The sequence below is a fragment of the Penicillium macrosclerotiorum genome, assembly GCF_028827735.1.
Source record: "Penicillium macrosclerotiorum strain IBT 26536 chromosome Unknown utg000001l_segment0_segment0, whole genome shotgun sequence".
Taxonomy (NCBI): Eukaryota; Fungi; Ascomycota; class Eurotiomycetes; order Eurotiales; family Aspergillaceae; genus Penicillium; species Penicillium macrosclerotiorum.
In genome coordinates, this window is record NW_026643081.1 from 2,981,122 (window position 1) to 3,003,905 (window position 22,784).

The 22,784-nt window shown below is 49.5% G+C and overlaps 9 protein-coding genes across 9 annotated transcripts; 4 read left to right on the forward strand and 5 right to left on the reverse strand.

Annotated features, from left to right (window-relative positions):
• Positions 1–566: 566 nt before the first annotated feature.
• On the reverse strand, positions 567–1,834 carry N7462_001008 (aldo/keto reductase; the record flags this gene model as incomplete). Its single annotated transcript, XM_057072734.1, has 6 exons — positions 567–862; positions 926–1,120; positions 1,172–1,285; positions 1,341–1,481; positions 1,541–1,619; positions 1,676–1,834. The coding sequence occupies 6 exons, from the start codon at positions 1,832–1,834 to the stop codon at positions 567–569; spliced, it is 984 nt and encodes a 327-aa protein (XP_056939264.1).
• Positions 1,835–2,638: 804 nt separating this feature from the next.
• Positions 2,639–4,729, reverse strand: N7462_001009 (alkaline phosphatase; the record flags this gene model as incomplete). The annotated part of the gene is made up of 3 exons (XM_057072735.1): positions 2,639–4,296; positions 4,357–4,559; positions 4,617–4,729. The coding sequence occupies 3 exons, from the start codon at positions 4,727–4,729 to the stop codon at positions 2,639–2,641; spliced, it is 1,974 nt and encodes a 657-aa protein (XP_056939265.1).
• Positions 4,730–9,899: 5,170 nt separating this feature from the next.
• N7462_001010 (palmitoyl-(protein) hydrolase) lies at positions 9,900–10,962 on the forward strand (the record flags this gene model as incomplete). The annotated part of the gene is made up of 6 exons (XM_057072736.1): positions 9,900–9,982; positions 10,043–10,054; positions 10,124–10,214; positions 10,273–10,326; positions 10,393–10,781; positions 10,857–10,962. 6 exons carry the CDS (start codon positions 9,900–9,902, stop codon positions 10,960–10,962), a joined length of 735 nt encoding a protein of 244 aa, XP_056939266.1.
• Positions 10,963–11,372: 410 nt separating this feature from the next.
• Positions 11,373–12,202, reverse strand: N7462_001011 (Serine hydrolase FSH; the record flags this gene model as incomplete). The annotated part of the gene is made up of 3 exons (XM_057072737.1): positions 11,373–11,875; positions 11,974–12,073; positions 12,161–12,202. 3 exons carry the CDS (start codon positions 12,200–12,202, stop codon positions 11,373–11,375), a joined length of 645 nt encoding a protein of 214 aa, XP_056939267.1.
• Positions 12,203–12,929: 727 nt separating this feature from the next.
• N7462_001012 (putative short-chain dehydrogenase/reductase family protein) lies at positions 12,930–14,080 on the forward strand (the record flags this gene model as incomplete). Its single annotated transcript, XM_057072738.1, has 2 exons — positions 12,930–13,113; positions 13,215–14,080. The coding sequence occupies 2 exons, from the start codon at positions 12,930–12,932 to the stop codon at positions 14,078–14,080; spliced, it is 1,050 nt and encodes a 349-aa protein (XP_056939268.1).
• Positions 14,081–14,475: 395 nt separating this feature from the next.
• Positions 14,476–15,396, forward strand: N7462_001013 (NAD-dependent epimerase/dehydratase family protein; the record flags this gene model as incomplete). Its single annotated transcript, XM_057072739.1, has 1 exon — positions 14,476–15,396. The coding sequence occupies one exon, from the start codon at positions 14,476–14,478 to the stop codon at positions 15,394–15,396; it is 921 nt and encodes a 306-aa protein (XP_056939269.1).
• A 389-nt stretch (positions 15,397–15,785) lies between these two features.
• On the forward strand, positions 15,786–17,233 carry N7462_001014 (nascent polypeptide-associated complex subunit family protein; the record flags this gene model as incomplete). Its single annotated transcript, XM_057072740.1, has 3 exons — positions 15,786–15,856; positions 16,654–16,826; positions 16,995–17,233. 3 exons carry the CDS (start codon positions 15,786–15,788, stop codon positions 17,231–17,233), a joined length of 483 nt encoding a protein of 160 aa, XP_056939270.1.
• Positions 17,234–18,151: 918 nt separating this feature from the next.
• On the reverse strand, positions 18,152–19,526 carry N7462_001015 (uncharacterized protein; the record flags this gene model as incomplete). Its single annotated transcript, XM_057072741.1, has 2 exons — positions 18,152–19,373; positions 19,444–19,526. 2 exons carry the CDS (start codon positions 19,524–19,526, stop codon positions 18,152–18,154), a joined length of 1,305 nt encoding a protein of 434 aa, XP_056939271.1.
• An 832-nt stretch (positions 19,527–20,358) lies between these two features.
• On the reverse strand, positions 20,359–21,978 carry N7462_001016 (putative MFS transporter; the record flags this gene model as incomplete). Its single annotated transcript, XM_057072742.1, has 3 exons — positions 20,359–21,552; positions 21,605–21,705; positions 21,789–21,978. 3 exons carry the CDS (start codon positions 21,976–21,978, stop codon positions 20,359–20,361), a joined length of 1,485 nt encoding a protein of 494 aa, XP_056939272.1.
• Positions 21,979–22,784: the final 806 nt, after the last annotated feature.

Sequence of the window (22,784 nt, forward strand, 5' to 3'; positions counted from 1 at the left end):
ATTTTCGGTTTTTAATGCATAGCCTGGCATAGCATAACCCACGAGTGGTTAATGCTGCAGGATCTTACTCGTGCGACACTTAAAAGGGCCTTGATCTCGCCATTAGCCACTAAGTTTCCGTGGCTATATAGACAGGATAATCTGATCCGGGTGGGGCTTTCCTATCCAGCTGCCACTGCTTTTATGAAGACGCTCCGGCTCAGGGTCACTGAGTAGACCTGAGCACGCCTAAATGCTTAGTTATTATATTATATTAACTACCCTTAGTCAATCGACTATCGCTTAAAAAATTAGTTAATAATTACTGTAGTGGGGATAGAGCCTGGGATAGGTTGTTTCTGATTCGATGATAATTTTCATGATACACTGTCTATACCAATATAGCTTCCCATCTCAGACGGAGAAAAAGACAACTTCAGCACAAACTTTCACTCAAAAAAGTATCTGTTTCCGTTTTGTAAGACCGGGCTCCAGATTTTTGTGGTGGATTGGTTGTTGGTTCGTTGATCCTTCTCATCCAGTCTGCCTGCCAGACTTGCCTCCAAGCGCCCTGGTTCAGTATTAATCTAATGTCCGACCATAGCCTGCTGGGCGGGAGCATATCTGTTCCCGTGAGGCTTGGCAGCATCTATTATCCGGCGCATCTCCTGCTTCTCCTCCGCCGTGAGCTCGATGTCGCGAGATGCCCAGTTCTCCTCCAATCGGTGTGCCTTTGTGGTACCTGGAATAGCGATCATGCCCTGCGAAGCAACCCAGGCCAGCGCTATTTGGCTAATCGAGCATCCTTTGCGTGCTGCAAGCTTCTTAATCTCCTCAACAATTGCCCGATTTCTGTAGAAGTTTTCACCTTGAAACTTGGGAACTAGATGTAGGTCTCTTTAGTACTGTGACAGAACTCCAAATACAACTGGGGAGCTATAATTACCTGTTCTTCTGAAGTCATCCGGAGCAAAGTCATCAGGAGTCTTGTAGTCAAAATTGTCCACAAGCCAACCATGTCCAAGCGGGCTATAAGCAACATATGTGACTCCCAGCTCCCTTGCAGTCTCAATCAAACCATCGGTCTCATGTAATGTCTCAAAAGCAGAGTATTCTGCTTGAACAGCATCGATCTTAGCAACTGGGGGCCGTCAGTTCAAAATTCAGTCAATGTTTCATGTCGAGTACGTACTCGAATTTGCTTTCCGTAGGGTCGCTGCGGAGCATTCGGAAAGACCAATGTACTTCGTTTTGCCTGCCTTGCGAATTGAATCCAGAGCAGGAATTGACTCCTCAAGGGATGTATCTGTCCAGAGTCAAAATTTACGAATGAACATTCTGGCGTAAGACATTGCACTTACTCGGGTCTATCCGGTGAAGGTAATACAAGTCAGGAGTAAATCCCAGTCTTTCGATAGTGCCTTCAATATACTCTTTGATGTGCGCAGCCGAGTTGGTCACGCCACCGACTCCAAAGACATCAAAACCGCATTTCGAGGCGACTGGAATATGACATGTCAGCCAAAAGAAACACGATGACGTTCATTATCGGTTGACCCACTGAATATTTTGTTGCGGACGTTGTGCTTTCGAATAAACTCTCCAAGGAGTTTTTCATTCACGCCAGCCTGATAGACTACCTATATCTTTCTCAGAGTCCTGCATTTAGAAATTTCGCTATCAACGTGAAACTCACCGCGGTGTCCCAGAACGTGCATCCCAGCTCAATAGCCTTCAGAAGGACAGGCTCGGCTTGCTCGAGGCTTAAGTTGGAGCCCAAGCCGAAGCTCAGACCCATTGCACCAAAGCCTGGCGACGAGACTTGGATGTTGCTGAAAGGAAGCGTTTGGACCATTGTGTTACCAATATGCTCAAATACACAGAATCTTTTGATGGCAGATCTTTTCACGCGAGGAGGATCTCAATAAATAGTAAGTCATGATTTTTCCAATACTTCGGAATGTGCCAGCGTTACTTCCGATGGCGGACTCCATAGTGGGTCAGTGTCATCATCCTTGATCTTGATTCCGTTAACTCCGCCGTGATGACAGTGCCTCGATTTTGCCGCGCCAGACCCGCAGCAACGTCCTTCGAGTGGTGGGTTTGCGAAAACCCTACACTAAAGACTTTCGTCGAGGGCCACTTTGATATATAATGTGGCGCTCTTGGGCATGCGAATCGTTGTGGTCAGGGTTCATTCAAGCCTGAACGATGACACATTTTCTCGTGTTTCGAATGATCCTGTCTGAATTGGTATTCAATCTGTAGATGGACCGAAACAAGAAGATAACTTGAATATAGAATAGAATTGTCCTTTACTCATTCGTGAAATTGATTTTCCGTGACTATTCTACATTCTACCGTGGATGACTAGCCAGCCACTCACATTTCCGTTGCCTATAAAAACCCTTATAGAGCCTAACTCCGCGCATTCTCCGGGAGGGCGGGACCAATCATCAATCAGCAGTCATCCAGATGCAGCTGTTCTCCTCTCCCCCTCTCTCAACCCACGGAGGACCAATGAACTTGCAGAAACGAATCTAGGGCTTTGTGTCTATCATTAAATGTTGAACGATATTTTTCCTTTTGATTCTGCTATGAGCCATGTTTTCAAATATTTGAATCTCGCATCGCCTCAAGTGCGGCCTGCCTTTCCAGTTCAGTGTCCAGTTTTGTGCTCCACCTCCGACAATCCCAGGCACTCAGCCATATTGAAGAAAATGTCAATGGAATTTGACACTCCACCAAATAATTCTTGGCATGGGCCCCGTGCAAATACGGGCACATCTGTCAATGAGTGTACTCCCTGGCCTGCATCAACGGGTAGAGTTCCATTAATTAGGAACCCAGTGACAGCATCCTTGTAGGAAGCGTAGTATCCGTTACTCCCGCCATTTATAGCCTCTGCAGGCGTCCGAGGACCATCACTATGCACCTCATAATTTTCTCGGTGATCAGGGAAGGCGACCACGCCCGAGTGGAGCGTATATCGCGGGTCCCAGCGTGCAGGGAAATGGACACCCTCAGAGTAGCGGAGAGAATTGGGCCCAGTCACTGTGTACTGCGATAGTCCAGAGTTTTCGTAGTACCCGATCGCTCGGCGTTTGTCTCGATCATCCTCCTGTGCCTTTAGGTACTGAGTGTCGACCGAGCCGGTAACGTCGAAGCCGTGACCGTGGTCAGCCGTGACGACAATGAGGGTGTCTTCAAGCTGCCCAAGTTCCTCAAGCTTTTCAATAGTTGCGCGCACAGTATCATCGAGTTCGAGAAGTTCACCAAGGGCTCGATCGTAGTCCAAGGTGTGCATTTGCTTGTCGATACTCGCAGCCTCGGACATCATGAACCAGCCCTCCCGACTGTGTCGTTTATGGAGCACATCAATCGCCTTCAGAGTCATGTCTTTAAGTCCGGGGAGATCATCGGCATCCCGACCTGAGCCATCGGGGTAATTGCTGTGATTGAGGAGGTTTGCCTGATAGACATTGCGATCAAGCCAAGTCGCGAGGTTTGAGGTTTGGAAAACACCCAGAAGCTTCTCATCGGTGGCTGCTTTTTCCAGGGCCGTGTTGTTCCAAGCCAGGTTGTAACCTTTATCGGCAAATAGTTTGTAATAGTCTCGCGGGGCGTCTTCACTCTCCAAGAAATTCTCAGCGCCTGCTCCGAGGATCACATCAGGGCCACCCTCCAGCTTTGTCCATGTGTAGTTGGTCAGGCCTTCATAGTAAGTGCTGATAACGTGGTCATACTCGCCTCGCGTGCTTGTGTGGGCTGTCAACGCAGCGGGGGTGGCATCGGCCAAAAATGCAGTCGAAACAATTCCAACACCCCCATGCGGATAATGACGCTTGAAAATTTCGGCGATGGTCTCAAACTTGGGATCATCAAAAGGGTCCTCGGAAGAATCGATGTAGACATTCAAAGCGTTAACGGTTGTTTTGTGTCCCGAGTAGAGGGCAGTGGCCGAGTTAGCCGAATCGGTAATAAACGAATCCATAGAATGTGTCATCTGGTGGCCTAACACAGGAAATTTATCCAGAGCCATCTTGGTCATATACTTGCCGTTGATACTCCGGTGCGCCATGAGCCGCGCCGCTGTAATCATGTTGGTAGTCATTCCATCTCCGACGAAAAGGATGACATTCTTTGCCCGTCTTTTAGACGGAATGTCGCGAACAAGCCAATTTGCAACTGTTTTTTGATTCCCATAGTATGTAAGTGTAGCTTCATACTCTCCTGGCTCGTAAAGTGCAACTCTTCTGTATGCCTTTGAAGTAACGTTGACCACGGATGGCGTGTCCGCGTCTTCCGCGAAAAGATCTATTCGGGTTAATTCCACGATCTGTACGATAGACCACGGCGAATTAAGTTTTTACTTACCTTCATACCAGTCAAAAGTCCATTGTTCCAGCTCTGGCTCGCTCGTCTTGAAGTACTTCGTTGCAGAGACCGGATGACCCCCCTTCTTCGAGATGGTAAATGTAAAGTTTGGATCAGGTTCTCCAGTACGAGCTTCGGAGCCATTCACGGGTGAGTGGACTTCGAGGCGAATATCGAAGTATTGCCCCGCTAGAAAGTCGGCCCTGTCGCAATAGTTCGCATTAGTGTGCGTGTAACTTGATTGGCGACACAGTACGTACTGGTCAGGCGGAAACACGCAACCCAAATCAGGGCAGCCCCCGAGCCGCTGATAGGTTTGGGCGATCACCGATGAGGTGAGACTTGCCGCAAGGACAAGTGATATTGCCCGCATTTTGGTCACCAATAGCGACTTTTAAAATATCAAAGATGCTTCTCAATATGAATATGGCGAAGCGAATATGATGAAGATGAGTATGTAGATAAAATGATAGTTGCTGATTTAGGTTGCTTGAGTGAAAAGATATCGAAGACGCAGAGGTGGGATGTAAAGCTTTCAAATAGGTTCATGCAAGCCTTATTGTGAGAGCTCGATTGTAGAACTTATCTCACGCCAAGATCGCTAGCAGGGAAAGGTTGCGTTCAAATCCCCGGACCATCTTGGCTGTCCGATTACTTCTCTCGGGGGCATTATAGGCGATATTTGGACCACAATGAACATATTCCCCGCAGCAAATAAGAGCTTATAGTTTTCTACACGTGCTAAGCTCTCATGGAACATTTGGAGGGCTTGGAGACGGCTTTGCCAAGCGAAATTTCTTGGCCTCGCAGCGCTAATCAAATGATGTATTAGGAAGCCTCCCGGAGAAGACCGCCAAGTCCGCTTGGCGGTGCTCCGATGGCGGATGCTCACTGCCCGTCGCCCCTAACAGTCTGTCCACAACAGTCTTGGCAAGGTCTGCACGGGAGGATATTAGGTTAAATCAATGGACAACAGTCAATTCTAATTTAATTGGATGTCGTCCAATAGTATACGAATCTTGAACATGATCTAGACTAGCCGAGGAACAACACCCTCTGCTTCCGCATGGATCTCGAGATTATGATATAGCTCACGTATTAGGCGGATGGTAGATGGTGTTTTATTTGACTGAAAATAAGATGACATGTATTTAAAATTTTCAACTTGTATCAAAAGGGCGCTAGCTCTGCAATGCTGTAATATGGTTTGAACAACTTGTGTTAACGACTTTCATGGCCGGTATTTCGTGGCCTTGCTCAAAGCCTACCGAAAAATATCACCCAACGCAAATCAAGCGACGGCAATAGCGTGAAACTTTTCCAATTAGCATCATTGAGTCATAGTTCCGATGGTACTCTAGGGAGATACGAAGCCTTTGGTGCAATCTTCACTTTCAGAAAGGCCGTTTCAAGCCTAGCACCTAGCGCAAATTTCCAATCCACATTTTGAAAAGCTGTTCCAAAGAACAGAATTGAACACATATATTATACCTGGTTCTTTAGTATCTCTATGATCAAACGCCTTGGCTTCTTTAAATCTAGCGACTACCGGTATCCATGACTTGTTTACTTGGCTATTTAAGGGCTGAAGTCCATTGGAGGTTCTAACTACGACGTTTCTAGCAAACATAGAACACAGGCCTTGGGCATATTTTGAATATATGATCATCTTCTTCCACTGCAATTCCTAGCTTCCATTGTTGACCGTCGTCGATGGCCATTCTAGTAGGAGAATAATGTCTCTCATTGTCATTGGCCCTTGAAATAAGTTCATTCCCAGGAAAAGCCTCTTGTATATTGAGCCACGGAAGCTCGTTATTAACTTTGACTAGGTATAAAAGGACCGGTCAGATCAAAAACCCCAACCACCAAGCCATTACACACCACGACACTGGTTAGGCCTTGCCGATTAGGAAATAGATGTTGCTATTCTAGCTTTCTGGCAGACAGACTATATCTGTAATGACTGTACGCAGTATTCAATCTATCAATCAGGGTGTTGCCCCAGAAGGCACCCCCCTTTCACGACCTGACCTTAGATCCATTCAACTGACTTTACTAGTTCAACAGTAATTAATAGTTCGCGAAGACACGCTTATGTGGAAGTAGCTATATAGTCAGCGATATCCGACTTTTGTCTCCTATTTATGCAGCTATAATAGATTTCGATTGGAAGATATTAGCATAGGTGGCGGCGCCATTGAAAATTGCGTTCCTAAATACTCGACCCCTACATTCTTGACATACAAATCTCCGCCCCTAGCCGCTTCATCCCGGTTTAAACTAGGGATCAGCCCTTTGATGATTAAATTACCCATATATAGCACGTCAAGTCTCGCTGCTTATAGCTTTTGAGATCCAAGGGGCTAAGGAAATAGACACTATTCTCTGGACAGACATAAGATAAAAGATGCCTGAACCCCACCCAGCGTCGCATCACAATCACCAAATTCCCGTTCCGATCGCATGATAATAACAGGAAGCTTAGGTAACTATTTATCCTAGTTGTGGCTATTTCCCGTTTTGACCAGTGCGTTATTCTTTCGATCCAAAAAACGATCGTCAAGGTGAGATTATATCACTTCTGCGATTAATTTCAAAATGTAGTCCTCGATTCAAAAGCTCTGACACCTAATGAAGGAGCTCTGTTCCACAACAAATTCATCTAGAATCGATGATGTATTACGAGAGACTAGCAGCTCCCTGGATTCATTCATTGGTTTCAATTCACTTCAAAGAAGGAATGACGTCGAAGCCAATCCTTTCCTAATATGTAATTGAAACAAACCGACGGCTTATTGGCTGTTGTACATGCCGGACCATCAAAACTGAGCGTATTCTGTGATAAATTCCTCCCATCATTTGACTGTATTTCTCATCCCTTCTTACCCGCCATGGTTTGAAGCTCCGCAGAATGTGAAAACACGTATATTAGTACTATTTTAAGTTATAAGTGTAGCCTTTGGTCTTAAGAAAAGATTTCCTCCTTCATTTTCCAGTGATGATTAATTTCCGAAGACACAATTCAAGTCAATGGATACCGAAACGTGTTCATCTACCAGTCAAAATAATTACGAGAAGACAACTCTACCACAATGTGAAAATCAGCACCCAACCAGCATCTGTGACCCAGAAAAGTTACCTCCCGTAGATGGGGGGTTCCATGCCTGGATGTTCCTCGCTGCCTCTGCGATGATCGAGGCCCTGGTCTGGGGTATGTCATATCCTTCAAGATATTTGAGATGTCTCTAACTTGAAAAAGGGGTTGCATTCGCTTTCGGTGTTTTTGAAAGCTACTATCGGGATAACGAGATGTTTCAAGGCTCGAAAATGGTGGCGGTCATTGGCACATGTGCAACCGTAAGGACATTCAACCCCCATACTCCATGGCCTGTTTCGCTAAATTTTGGCACAGGGAGTGGCATATATGAGCTGCCCTTTGGCTATTGTGGCCATGATTCTTCTTCCCCGCATGGCGAGGTGGTTTTCCACGATAGGTCTTAGCATAATGTGCTTGTCGCTCGCCTTGGGTTCTTTTTCCTCAAATGTTACCCATCTCGTCTTGTCTCAAGGTATCGGGTTTGGAATTGGTGGCTGTATAGCGTATAGCCCATCAATCTTATTCATGTCCGAGTGGTTTGATAAAAAAAGAGGCCTTGCTTTCGGCATAGTCTGGGCGGGGTCCGGTCTGTCTGGGATTATCCTTCCAATTATGTTAGAGAAACTCCTAAGACAATTCGGATTCCAAACGACTCTCAGGATTCTAGCGGCTTTGATTTTTGTCCTTGCTGCTCCGTTTCTGTATTTCCACAAATCTCGTCTACCCCTTTCGACTGAGGTAGCCTATCATCGACTGAATGCACGCTTCTTGTTCAACCGGGTATTTGTCGTCTATCAGCTTGGCAACATTCTTGAAGCTTTGGGATTTTTTTTGCCTGGAATTTATCTTCCAACCTTTGCTCATGCTGTCGGGGCTTCAAATTTTATTGCCTCGCTCACTGTGACTGCTCTCAATCTAGCGTCGGTGTTTGGAAGTGTATCAATGGGCTTTTTATCTGATCGCTGCCACGTACTGACTTGTATATCTATTACAACCATTGGAACCGCGGTCTCTGTTTTCTTACTATGGGGATTTGCTACCACTGTTCCGATTCTATTGGTTTTTTCTGTTTTTTACGGCATTTTTGCGGGAAGCTATTCAGCAATATGGTCCGGCATGATTCATGAGGTTCAACGTGTTGATCCAACCGCAGACGCAACTCTGATATTTTCAGCAATCGCTATGGGACGTGGCATTGGGAACGTGGTTTCCGGTCCCTTTAGCGAAGCGCTAATTCGGGTAGATCCCTGGTCTGGACATGCATTGCAAGCATATGGTAGTGGATTTGGGCTTGTCATAGTAGTCACAGGTACAACTGCTTTGTTAGGAGGCTTTGCATTGATTGCGCGTTGTTTTAAGTGCATATACACAGAATAATTTCCGGCAACCATTGCCGTTCCCCTTCCGTCAAATCAGATCAAATCAAGCTCTATTCACCTAATGCAGCCTAACTTGTGGCATGATGGCTATGTATGCGCTCCATCGAATGAAAGCAAGAACTATGCAAACGCCAGCTCCACGAAGGAAATGTCAGCATTTTCCGTGTAATACTAATCTAGAAATGATCAGAGACCTATGATAAAATTTCTCAAGAAGGAGAAACGCTCCAATATCACTCCGATGAATCGACAGTTAGTTTCATAAAGTGTGAGATACTACGTTGTCACTTTCCTCGTGTCATCCGTTCCTCAGTATCATATTCCTGTTACGCTAGCAAGATCTGAAGATTCTGTTTCGCTCAGCTGCAGTTCCGAATTCCCGGGCAGCTTTCTCTTGACTAGGTACTGTTCATCTATGAATATTTTGTCATTTGTGATCTTCTTTCAGTCAAATCACCCTAAGATATTTTTATTTAGTCCTATCACTTTTACCTACTGCAAGTATCGGTGATAATGGCAATATCCCAATCCAGGTAACGGTTTCCCAATCTGCAGTCCTCTCCACAGACATATTCGGCCAAATCTTGCAAAATTCACGGTTAGAACCCCTGGAGAGCTTCTTTTTAGCAGATTCTGAGAAAGTAAAAATGGGTCTTTAAACTTTTATTACCTATTAAGAAAATGTTATTACCCTCTCTGCCACTGCTTATCTCTATGGCACATTTAGACTTGGGAATTTCTATTTATTTCAACTAGATGCAATCAGAGAGGTTCAGAAAGGCACTCAAAACTATTTCTATCTCCATTTCCTGTCAATGGACCCTCCATAATTGAGTGAGGAATTGATTCTTGTAGAAGATCTTGTGAAGTGAGGCCTCTTGAAGAGTTCCCAAATAGGCCTAGTGAGCGTGCCACTTTTCCCTCTCACCGCCTTCCATAGCTCGCCGCACTTGTGTCCAAACACCGCCCAGAGCCTCGGCAGAATGGCACAATCAACAGCTTATCATCCGTAAGGTTCCTTTTTCGCTTGCGACCGGACGATTTATGATAGATTCTTGTTCAAGATGTCTATTCGCGCCCCTTATGTTGTGCCTGCGCTCAAGAAGCATACGGCCACTGTGATCATGGCCCATGGCTTGGGTGACAGGTTTGTTCAGACCACTTACATGCAAGCAAAGATTCCCTGTTAACCAATCTTTCGATTTAGCGGTGCTGGATGGTATGATAATGTTCCCTTTGGCTAGTCTTCCCAAGCGCACTGCAATTAACACTCGATTTTTTCACTCAGGATGGACCTCGCTCAGAACTGGCGTCGCCGTGGCAAGTTCGATGAGGTTGCCTTCATCTTCCCTAATGCACCCAACATCCCGATCACAGTGGTATGGCCAACATTGGAGGATAAAAGCAGAGTGAAGCGGCATGCTAACCTTGAGACAGAACTTTGGTATGGCTATGCCTGGATGGTATGACATTGCTAAGCTGGGTCGCAACGTAAATATTACTCCCCTCCGGTCCAAATGGAATAATTTACTTACAAGAATCGATTTTGATAACTAGCTTGACTTTGAAGAAAATGTTCGCACCCAAGATGAGACCGGTATCCTGCGTTCCCGCGAGTATTTCAACGGCCTTATCCAGCAGGAAATGGACAAAGGCATCAAGGCGTCGCGCATTGTGCTGGGTGGTTTCTCCCAGGGTGGTGCCATGTCCGTCTTTACAGGCCTCAGCAGCAAGGAGAAGCTCGGCGGTGTCTTTGGCCTGTCTTGCTACCTGCTACTCAGCGACCGCATCAAGAACTTTCTCCCCGAGGAGTGGCCCAACCAGAATACTCCGTTCTTCCTGGCGCACGGCGAGGATGATGAAGTCGTCCCGCACGCTTATGGCGAGGCCTCATACAAGAAGATCAAGGATATTGGCGCGAAAGATGTTTCATTGAACACTTACAGGTACGAGTTACTCACCACTACCGATTATTTTTTTTTGACTTTGGAATGGCCATGTACTGACTCTGCCGGCTGCAGCAACCTTGGCCATAGTGCCGACCCGATCGAGATTGGCGACCTGGAGAACTTCCTTGAGAAGGTTATCCCACCAGAGGGGGATGGCCAGGCATCGGCCGGATTATGACGGGACGAACTCAATACCGTGAACGGCGCTGCAGCGGGGCGATGGGGTTTCACGGCGCTGCTGGGGATTCTGGTTCTGCTCGCTGCGATGATGTGGGCCAGATATCAATCCCGAGCCGCCGAGTCCACTGCACAGAAGCACCGCTAGCGCCAGTAACCGTACAATTTCTTGCATTTCAAGCACTCATATCAATGCGTCTTTCATTAAAGAAACACTCCACATACTAATGCACAGCCAGCCACCGTAGCTGACGTCTAAATCATGATCTTTCAGAAAGAAGAAACCAATCAATACGCAAAGTAAGGAAATAAGGGGAAAGGCAAACGAAGCACGGTAGAGGCCACACGCAAAGAAAATTCACAAGAAAGACATGCCCTAGACCTTTTCCTTCCCAGCAAAGTCCCAGGTTATCATCCTCGAATGGCCTTCGCAATAGTCTCCTCGATGATCTTCACCATCTCATCTGTGTTCTTCTGATCAAATGGAACCATATGTTTCGACCCATGGTCATAGAATTTTGCCTTGGATGGCTCACACAGCGCGTGCAGCACCAAACCCTGTTCATACAAGGGATCCAGCTTGCCCACCACATGTGCTGTTGGGATGTTGATCAGATATGTATCTGGCTGTGGCTCCACGTATGCCATGCCTGAGCTGTTCCACGGCCTGCCGCCACACAGGAACACGGCTACGCGGAAGGGCGGCGGCGCAGCGGGATTGGTCTTCGTGTGGTGCACAAGCATGGCGCTCGCGAGGGCGGCGCCTTGTGAGAAGCCAATGACGGCATCGAATGGGCCTTCAGTATCGATGATGCGCTGGACATGTTCGAAGGCTTCGAGCACGTCGGCGCTTGGCAATGCGGGGTCGCGGGGATAGTGGGAGTAGAAAGGGCCGTCAACGACCCCCTCAAGGCCTGTTCAGGGAACGGTGAGAAAGAGATTCAGGGAGGAAATCGGAAGTATACAGGAGACAGGAGTGGACAACGGGGTTGGGGCAATGACAGGACCGTACCCTCTTCGACCTGGCTAGGCAGTCGGCCGTTCATGAACGTGAAGCGATGACCATCTTTCTCGAGCTTTTGACGCAGCCCGCCGGTCTGAATCTCGAAGATCTTTGGTTTTGGTCAGCATGAAGGTGGTTGCAGTGGACAAGTCCGAATGTGGGGGGGGGGGGAGAGGGGGGGAGATCTCATTGATACCTCGCCATTGGTGCTGGCGCCGTGTAAACACAGGAAACGCATAGTGGCAGGTGCAATCGAAGGATGGAAGGTCGCGCACACGATAATCAGACGACAGCGGGACAGAGAAGAGCCGACATGAAATGAGCGACGACGGAAGTAGTCTGTCAGCTCCTGTAGGAAAATAGTCCGAAGCGAGAACTACAGGGGAGTGGGCCATATAATAGTTGCAGTGCATGCAGGGGGCGTCCCTGTTGGCAGGCGTGTCGCGCGCAGCATCAGAGCCATTGGCGGGGCTGCTGGGTGGGACAGGCTGATGCCACGGATCTTCGGCGTCTTCAATTTCTGTGGGATTGGAGAAGGATTGTAGACAATTAGAGACGATGGGCGGAGTGGATACGATCCATCATGAAGATCTAGTGTTTCGATCCGGGCGCGGTAGGCGTTCACAAGGCCGAAGCACCCGATCAGTTGGCGCACACGCGCCGATAAGCAGTCAGCAAAGCTCCTCTTTCCAGCTCGTTCCAGCTCTCTCTCCTTCCCTCATCTCGGGCCCCTTTCCGAGTCCCATTCTTTGGTAGACTCCTCAATACGGATCGGGTCCCAAAAGAAACCACAAAACTACAGCCGGCAGGGTTGCGTCCACATGCAATCTTCGCTAGTGGAAACTCCGCTTCCCTCGGCTCGCAGCGCTAGAACTCCTCACGATGGCCTTAAAGTATGCCCCGCTCCCCGGGGCGGCCCCAACGTAACCCGAACTCTCCGTACATCTGCACAGAAGACACACCACATGGAAGTGCGCGATCTAGCTGTCGGCGGCAGCTTACTCGGATATGCCCTGCGACATCCTCTGGAGGGCCTGTCGAGCTTCGGGCCAACCTTGAACGAAGCTACGTTTGGCCTCCTGGGATCCTCGTTCAATCCTGATCGCGACATTACCGACATCGAGGGAAAGACGATCTTGGTGACTGGAGGTACTGATCTATCACGACCCTTCGGGTGCCTTGAGGGAGTCCTTGGAGATTTTTTCCTTGTCAATGATTAGCAAGCTGACATCAGAACGCGATCTCCCCAGGCAATGCCGGTATAGGCAAAGAAACCATTCTCCGGCTTGCCAAACATCGTCCTGCCCGCATCTACCTTGCCGCACGCACAGAAAGCAAAGCACGCGATGCCATCGCGTCAATCCAGGCCCAGCTCCCCTCCCCAGCTGATATTCGTCATATTCCGCTCGACTTGGGCTCGTTCAAATCCATCCGGGCCGCAGCAGCCCAGTTCCAGGCCGACAGCGATCGGCTGGACATCTTGATCCTCAATGCAGGGACAATGGGTAACCCCGCCACAAAAACGGAGGAGGGCTTCGAGGTCCAACTGGGCACCAATCATGTGGGCCACTTCTTGTTCGCCAAGCTGCTGCTGCCCGTCTTGCAGAAGACAGTCGCCGCCCAGCGAGCCCGCGGGGTTACACCCGATGTTCGCGTGGTGACCTTGTCCTCCGTGGCGCACGTTACGAGTCCTCCGACGTTCGAGGGGATGACTTCGACTCCGGCGCTATTGGCGGGTAGTACCTGGAACCGTTACGGGGCGTCCAAGGCGGCGAACATCCTCTTCGCCGCCGAGCTTGCTCGCCGCTATCCGGAACTCCTCTCGGTCGCGGTGCATCCCGGTGCGGTCAACAGCGATCTGTATGCACATGCCAAAGCTTCGGGCTCGCTCGCGAAACATAGTTTGGGGGTTGCAACGAGTTGTTTCTTTCGTAACCCGTCCAGTGGAGCTTGGAACTCTCTCTGGGCTGCCACAACCGCGAGGGCCAATTTGGTCAATGGAGCTTATTATACCCCTGTGGGGTTCCGGAGCAACGGTTCTGCGTTCGTCCAGAACTCTGCTACTGCCAAACAGCTTTGGGAGTGGACTGAAGCCCAGATTGAGGAGCGGAGCTAGCATTTTCTTCGGGATATTATACCATTTACTTTTGATTCTGTACAACACCACCCCTTGTGCTTGTTAATAAATCTCGGTTAGAAGCCTCTGGGCCACTATACCATTTGTTGGTATACTCCATGTCATACTCTGTCTCTGTTAGGAGTCTTTTGCGTTTTCTTATCAGATATCGGCACTTTTGGCCTTGATGAAATAGTCGCGGTAGGCGATGATTGGGAGGCAAACGATACGAATGTCATCATGATGATACCAAGTTCAGCCACAACTTTCAGATGCTTTCGATCGATTCCACGAGCACCGGACGCGGCTCTTTCCACCTCATTCCTGTGCAACTAAGCCCGTACGACTAGCATTTCCTTGGACTCCCCATCATCCAGTTATCTCCAGACCCCAGTATGGGCCGCATCGTCGTGACTGGCGGCTCCGGCAAGGCGGGCCAATCGATCATCGCCGAACTTCTTGATGCCGGGCATACGATCCTGAACCTGGATCTCATGCCGATGGGCCATTCCTCCGTATACACCTTGAAAACTGACCTGGCCGACAGTGGGCAGGTATTCAACGCGCTTTCAGGCCAATGGACTCTCACTGAGCCCTTCCCCGAAGGGCTGCCACCACGACCGGATGCCGTGATTCATATGGCTGGCTATGCTCGTAACATGCTGGTGCCCGACAATGAGACCTTCCGGGCGAACACCCAGGGCACGTACAACATCATCGATGCCGCCTGCAAGCTCGGCATCCGCAAGATCATCATCGCCAGCAGTGTGACTGTCTACGGGGTGTCCTTTGCGCAGGGTGACGCCAGCTACACCTCGTTCCCGATCGAGGAGGATCAGGATGTGAATCCAACGGATACCTACGCGATTGCCAAGCTCTGCAACGAGCGGGTGGCACGCGGCTTCGCGACCCGCTACGGCGCTGACATCTACATCCTGCGCATTGGGCATGTCATTGGACCGGAGGAGTACAACGAGGACATCTTCTATAGCTATGTGCACGAGCCGGAGCTATGGAAGGTGCACGGCTGGTCATACACCGATGCCCGGGATCTAGGGGGCATGTGCGAAGCGGGTTTGCAGAAGTCGGGGCTAGGGTTCCAAGTCTTCAATGCCACCAACGATACGATCACCAATCCTAACCCAACGGAGCAGTTTCTGCGCGCCCAGTTTCCTGGCATCCCTATTACCCGGGCGCTTGAGGAGTTCGAGGCGCCGCTGTCAAATGCAAAAATCAAGCGGCTGCTCGGCTTCCGGGAGAAACACCCGTGGCGGAAGCATTTTACCCTGTGGGAAAAGAAGCAGGTGGTGGTGTAGGAGGATACTTGAGTAAAATAGCATAGAATGCAATACAAGAAAATCTCTGCCGGTTATTGCGAACCTGAGATGGTGGTGGTTGCGTATCCCATCGACTCTCAACCTAGACAACGGCCCGATCCCTTCAAGTTCTATACGATACTCGACTCGGCGGTTAGGGTTTAGCCGAGCAGCGTCCCTCCTTCGCCCACAAGCGAAACATCGCACCCTCATCCAGCACCAGCAACCACATCCTCCCAACCCATGCCCGTTGTTTTTGTTGCAATGACAGCCGTAGAGAGCGTAAAAGGGACTCCGTAGAAACTGGGGGCGGGCGGCCTTCTGTAGCGCGGGAACCAGAGGCGCATTAGCGAACATCCGTTTTGGGCCAACTCCCCACACAAAACTCCATGCGCATCATCAACCTTCCCTTCAACCTCGTTTCTGGAATACCCCTCCAACCACCCTCAACCTCCACCCGGTACGCCCTAACCTGCTCCTTTTTAAATCACGAAAAGACCATCCGATCATTCCAGATCGCTCGATCGACTTTTCGCCTCCCCTCCCGTGATTTCGGCTTTCTTCGGTTATCATTCGACTAACGTGCCACGACCGCAGAACACATATCCCCCCTCATAACCTTCACAATGGATCATGCCAAGCTGGCGAAGATGCAGGCGAGCGTGCGGATTGGTAGGTGGTCTATTTGGACATGAAATCCGAGCATTAGAGAAGGTTCCTCGCGGGGCTTTTGGCTGGAATTGAAGGTCTAGAGCTTAGCTAGGCGGTCGCATGAGATCTGCCTGGCCTGCTCCAGATGTTTTTACCTTCCTTAGGCCATTGTGTTTTGGGATCTTCTCTGATGCTTAAATCCTTTTTTCCAAACTGATCAACTAACTGATGAAATTATTGGACAGGGTATGTATCAATTCTGTCCTGAAGCTATCTCCCGTTCACCCAATTCTCGGCATTCCTCCCCTCCTCCCCCCCCCTCCCACCTCGAAAAAAACAACACCCAGACGATGGAAAACGAGGTGTGCGACTCCGGCCAGGATGCTCGCTTCCTCGGTTACCGATTGTTGATATGCCGGAAACATCGATGCGGGGATCATGCTACACCTCCGATCGCACGAGACCGAGATATCCCGCACATTCTGGCCCTGGCACAATCCATCTCATCATCTACACACTCCGATCTCAACCACCATCTTATACATTATTGACATCACACCGTTGTACGTGCCAGCCCAGCTAACCAGATGTTTTCTTTGATTGCAGAGGCAAGGGCACTCCCCGCCGCAAGGTCAAGAAGGTCCACCACACCGTCGGTGCCGATGACAAGAAGCTCCAGGCCACCCTCAAGAAGATGAACGTTCAGCCCATCCAGGCCATCGAGGAGGTCAACATGTTCAAGGAGGACGGCAACGTCATTCACTTCGCCAACCCCCGCGGTGAGTTACACCCCAATAATCGAATTTTCTTCACCTAGCGCCTACTCTCTCTGCCAACTGCGCTCTGTCTGCAGCAATCTCTCTCTCTCTCTCTCTCTCAACCCCTCATCCCAAAAACCGCGCAAAAGAAAAGACACAGAAGACTGACATTTTCTCTCTCGACTTCAGTCCACGCCTCCGTCCCCTCCAACACCTTCGCCCTCTACGGCAACGGTGAGGAGAAGGAGCTCACCGAGCTCGTTCCCGGCATCCTGAACCAGCTCGGCCCCGACAGCCTTGCCTCCCTCCGCAAGCTGGCCGAGTCCTACCAGAACATGCAGAAGAACCAGGCCGGTGACAAGAACGACGATGAGGATGACATCCCCGACCTCGTCGAGGGCGAGAACTTCGAGAGCAAGGTCGAGTAAGCCAGCAGCAGCTCGGTTTAATAAATAGAACAACGATCCCGCTTTTCCTTTTCCCTGGCCCTTTGCCTGGGTCTCCGTCCTCCGAGATGCGGGCTTCACATCTCCTCCTCTTCTACCTCTAAAATTTATCGTGGTCTATGCTATGATCAATGAAGTGTATTCATTCAGTTGCTGTCTGGATTCCGTGACGTTACCTTTCTTTTTTTTTCCCCCATCGTCCTTTGGATCCCTTTTCCATGATCCTGCGCAGCGCTCAAGTACTGGGCTCTTGTACCCCGTCCTTGAGTCCGGGGCTCTTGGGGCTCTCTTGCAATTCGCAAGCGTCACTTGGTTGAATGCCTTGTTTTCCCAGCGTATTACCAACCATGAGTAAGGCTCGGGATTATACATATCTCAGATTATCACCCCGGGCACTTAGCCTCGTAGACAAATGGCCCATAATCTGCCCGGGAAATGATATCAGTGCATGTAATACATATCTAAGAGTAGAATTAGTCATTTGATATTGCCTTCGCTAAAACTACGGCAAGAAACCACGGGGTCACGCGTTACTGAAAAAGACTGTTGGAGAGCATGTAAAGAGTCCCTGGTGAGGACGGTTCATAATGTCGCATCAAAATGCCCATCTGGGGACTATCATACAAGCAAAAATAGAACAAGAAAAACAAAGATGTTCCAACCACGACGCCTGATTAATGCTGCTGGGTTTTCTGCTTCACGCTCCGCTGGGCAGAGCCCGCTTTCCTGATTGTCAACAAGGACGGCTTGTTTCTCTCGTCTGAGAGGGGACCCAGCTGTGGTGCGAAGGGTCTGTTCATGCTTGAACTGGGGAGGGAAGGTATGTAGCAGGACTGGTTGGATATTCCCGAAAGTGCCCTGCTTTCAAATATAGCTTTGACCAAGATTATGGCCACGAACTCACGACTCTTCTTTCAGTCCACAGATGTCCGTGCCCAGAATTTTGTCCACCATATACCAAAACCTCCAGTAGGCGCCCGACTTGTCATAGTCGAAGGTGCCGTCCTCGCGCAGCTGCGGACCATCGCCCACGATATCTCCGGTGAACCAGCTCAGTATAGGGATTGAGCGCAGTACGCGCTCGGTCACGGTAGGTTGGGGTGGGAGGGCTTCGGTCAAGGGTCGCAGCTTTGTGCGGCGAACGTTGGGGATGTGCGTCATGAATTCGGACTCGGGCTTAACCTCGGGCGCGGACGGATGACGCTGCTGGACGGTCGTGGAGGCGCCGAAGCTGGTCGAGATCCCAGTCGCCGTGGCCGTGCCGGATGTAGCTGTACCCGATGTGGTTGTGATCGTGCCCGCGGTTGTTGTGGTGGTCGCTATTGATGAATTGGGGGACCGCTCTTCTTCAGGCCAGGTCATGTCGGGCACACTGGAGAGGTTGTTCATCGCGAAAGACCGCGGCAGGGTGAGCGAGCCTTGGCTGTCCTTGCTGGACAGAAAGGCGGAGGAATGTGTAGAGGTTAAGGTGCGCGGAGCTTTGTTGCGAAGTCGATCCGCGGCCGACGAGTCTGCTGGGATAGGAGCGTCGTTGGCAGGACCGTGGCCGTGATATAGCTCGCAGAAGACAAGGTGGCCATCGATCTCTTGTGGCGAGTAAAAGCACGCCCGATCTGCGGACTGAGATGAATCAAAGGTGACCTTGATCCAGTGAAAACCACCATCGTAGCGTTTGGACTTGCGATTCGCGTCGGCGGAGAGATTGGTGCGAATGACGACGTCTCCGCCGCTAAGAAGCTGTGCGTACTGAGCCGCAGAGTTGGGGTCACTCCGTGGGTAATCTTCACAAATGAAGCCCTGCGAGATGCGTTCGTATTTATCGATCACCTTCCATTCAGCATCCTTGGCCTTGTATCCGTACAAGAAACACTCCGTCGCAACCTTCTCTGTCGGTTTCCGGGGGTTGTCGAGGCTACCTGAAGAAGAGGACTTGGGCAACCCGACCGTAGTCTTCTCCTCCTCTTGTTGCTGAGCAAACAGTCGGCCGAATTCAGCCACATTAGGATTCTCGCGCTTTGCCGGTGTGCCGGTGCGGGTTCGCGATCGGGCTTCATATCGGGCGTTTCTCCGCTTGCCAAAGGGCCCCGTTTCCTCCGGTGGCCTGCGAGGATTACGAGATTCGCTAGAAGAACCATTGATCAGTATTGCGATGTAGCATTAAGGCGGTATGCTCATGAATAGCAGATACTCACTCTTTGTAAACATAGCCCCAGGGAAGAAGGTTGCCCTTCTCATCTCTTGCGCGCTCCTCAAGCGGCACGGCGTGATACTCCATGATGATCGGAGCCCCGTTGAATGTGCAGAGTGAGATGAATACTTTGGAGGATATTTTAGGAGAACAAAGAGTCCTTCTTCAAAGCGAAGGATCCACCTCAGGTTGGGCAGAGCGCGAGTCCAGCGGCGATGAGGGAAACTTTTTGGTAAACACTGGTTCGCCGGGATACCAATCACGTGATGCTTGCCTTGGTCAGTCTGGGAGTTCTACTTTTCCAAACTCCAACCCAATTCGATATGAACCCAACTTCGGAAAGAAAAAAAGTGCTCATAATTTAAGTAAATTCCCAAAATCCGATGGCCTTCGATAATGAAAAATGACATAATGAGTGGAACTATCCATGAACTCTCGATCCTAGTGAGCTGTATAGCTCCAGCACAAGTGACGGAGAGGGTGTATTCAAAATATATAACTTGAGAATACCCATCTTAATACTACATGGAATGATTTCATTCTATTTCAAGAAAGCAATCTTCTCGGCATTGTCATCCACTCCACACACTTCACGAAAATCCTCAAACTTCTCTTTCCGGTGGTTGATCTAAACCTCGAATTCATTCAATCCACAGAATTTTTCAAAATAAGAGATCTTTCATCTGGACAAACGAACTGTTTTGATCTGATCAAAACAATTTCAAACAATGCCCAATTCCTTTACCCCGCGAGAGAGGCTAAGGACAGCACAGCGACGATGGATATACGTATATTGTCCTTAAATGCATTAAACTATGACACAGGTTTCAATATTGGTCATACGTATTTTAATAGTCTAGCAATTATCTAGGGACAACTAAGCCACCTCATCTATATATATCATGTGAAAAGATTCTCATCAAGTGCTGTACATGAATCTTGGGTTCCGATCACCAAGTTCCTGGATCTCTGCCTCCGACATGGAAGCAATCTTAGCATCCTCGAGGCCACGGGCCCGACGCTTGTTTATCACACGCAGACAGTACCACATACCGCCGTATACAATGCCAGCGAATCCGACAAGTCCTAACGTAACAGCATTTCCTCTAACATACTGGGGTGCTTCGGAGTTCTTGTATAGGAAGGGTGACATGACACCGCTGATATTGCCGAAAGTGAGTTGCAGACCTGTTGCAAAGGTGCGTTTTCCATATCTAGGCAGATTTGTTGGCAACCATGCAAGTGGCAGGCCGACGGTGACATAAAGGCCAAGCGCAACTAGAAGCGCACCGAAATAGTGCACCCCAGATGAAGAATCCGAGATCAGAATCCCGTAGCCTATGACGGAAATGGCACTGAAGAGGCAGACGAAGAATGCACGGTGTTGTGTTCGATCACTCAGCCAAGCTACAGCCAGATAGACGATTGCACCAAGACCATAGCATGGAATCGTAAGTGCTTGGACTTCGGGGGTGGTCCAGTTACCCATTCCTTTGATGATAGTAGGCAGGAAAGTGCTGTATCCGTACAGCATGGTGTCAACTCCGAATTGTCCAATGCAAAAGGCATAGATCTTCCAATCAAGTGCGCCTTCTTTGACATCCGCCCAGTGGAACTTCTGGGCAGATGCTGTCTGGCCCACATAGCGGCTACGGCGACGCACGACGAGCGCCCGCTCTTCTTCGTTCAGGTAGTATGCAGTGTCAGGGTCATCGGCCAGGAAGAACCACGTTGCTATGCCCAGCAAGACAGTTGGGATACCCTCAAGGATCATGATCCAACGCCATCCTCGGAGTCCACTGATGCCATCCATGAATCCGATTCCGTACGCAAGCAGACCCCCAAAGGCGCCCGCGATTGCAGCACTACTGAACAAGTAGCCGGTTCGCAGAGCAATCTCACGTTTGCTATAGAATAGAGTCAAGTAGGTCATAAGCCCTGGGAAGAGCCCTGCCTCAACAACTCCGAGGAGAATTCGACAAGCAATGAGCCCACCGTAGTTTTGGGTGATACCCGTGAGGGTTGCGATAATTCCCCAGATGATAGAGATGGCTGCAATGTAACGGGATGGCCTGAGCTTCTTGATGACAAGGTTCGAGGGCACCTCGAAGAACTAGATCTCACAGTTAGTCGGGCATCGTGGGTCATCGCCAGTCTTCACTTACGCAATAGGTCACAAACAGAATAGAGACAGCGATCTGATATTGGTCACCGACCAAGCCCAGGTCTTCTTCGAGGCCATACAAGCGTGCATTGCCAATGTTCACTGGGAATCAAGGTTAGAGACGACAGATCGATGAAGCTCCGCAGCAACGCGAGTCAGAGAGCAGCGGACAGAGCACTACGAACCTCGGTCAAGAAAGCTGAACAGATACAACAAGACCACGAATGGAAGTATATGTATGTCAATTCTCCATATCAAATTTCGCTCCATCTTTTCGTCTTCGACAGTCGGCACTGAACTGGCCTCGTCGAGCAGCTCGGGCTCGCTCGCTTTCGACGGCCCCACCTCCCCTTTGGCTTCGAGTTGCCCCTCCATCCCTGCGTTGAGCGACCTGCTATAGCAGATAGAAATCTAGAATTGTGTACCTACAGGGCAGATCGCATATCCTGGGCCGAAGGAGGGGCAATGAGGTCTGACAATTATCAAAAGAAAATTTTTGCCGATGGCAGGGATTCCGCCGTTTAAGTTGCCAAGCGCCAAGGCAGCGGGATCACCCGTCGGACAGCTGGGAATCACGCCTTCTCGTTTCTGATAAGGGCTGGGCTAGACAGTTCGAATGACAATTGGTGGGAAACCCCATAAATGTGAGGCCTTTCGATTGTGAGTCACATGGCGAATTGTACAGCTTCTCCGGAAAGGCCATTTTGTAGGTGCTGCCGACCACTTGGTGACTGTAGTTACACAGAGTACAATCTAATGCAGGGATCTCCCCACCAGAGAACCCCCTTGCCTACTCGCTATCTTCACAAGGGCTGGTGGACTATGTATTTTATATGCTTATGCATTTTATATGCTTATGCATTTTATATGCTTATGCATTTGTTCATCTGTAGTCCAACATGCCACAACTATGTGGTTTCGAGCCTCTGTCCTATCTGATCCAGCCATGTTCCTTATTGTGCTGTACTTTGTATGCCGCCTGCTGAATTACACTCATCCTCAAGAAAGTATGTATGTGGAGTGATTGAATGGGTCGCATATCGTCAAATATGAAGTGCAAGGGAGTTGCCGTTGATGAAAGTCGCAAAATTTCTCGCATTTGGGATTCTAGAAGCAACGAACTACGTATAACGCCTCCTACTATGATAGACGGCGTAGGTGATTGTGTTCTAAGAAATGCT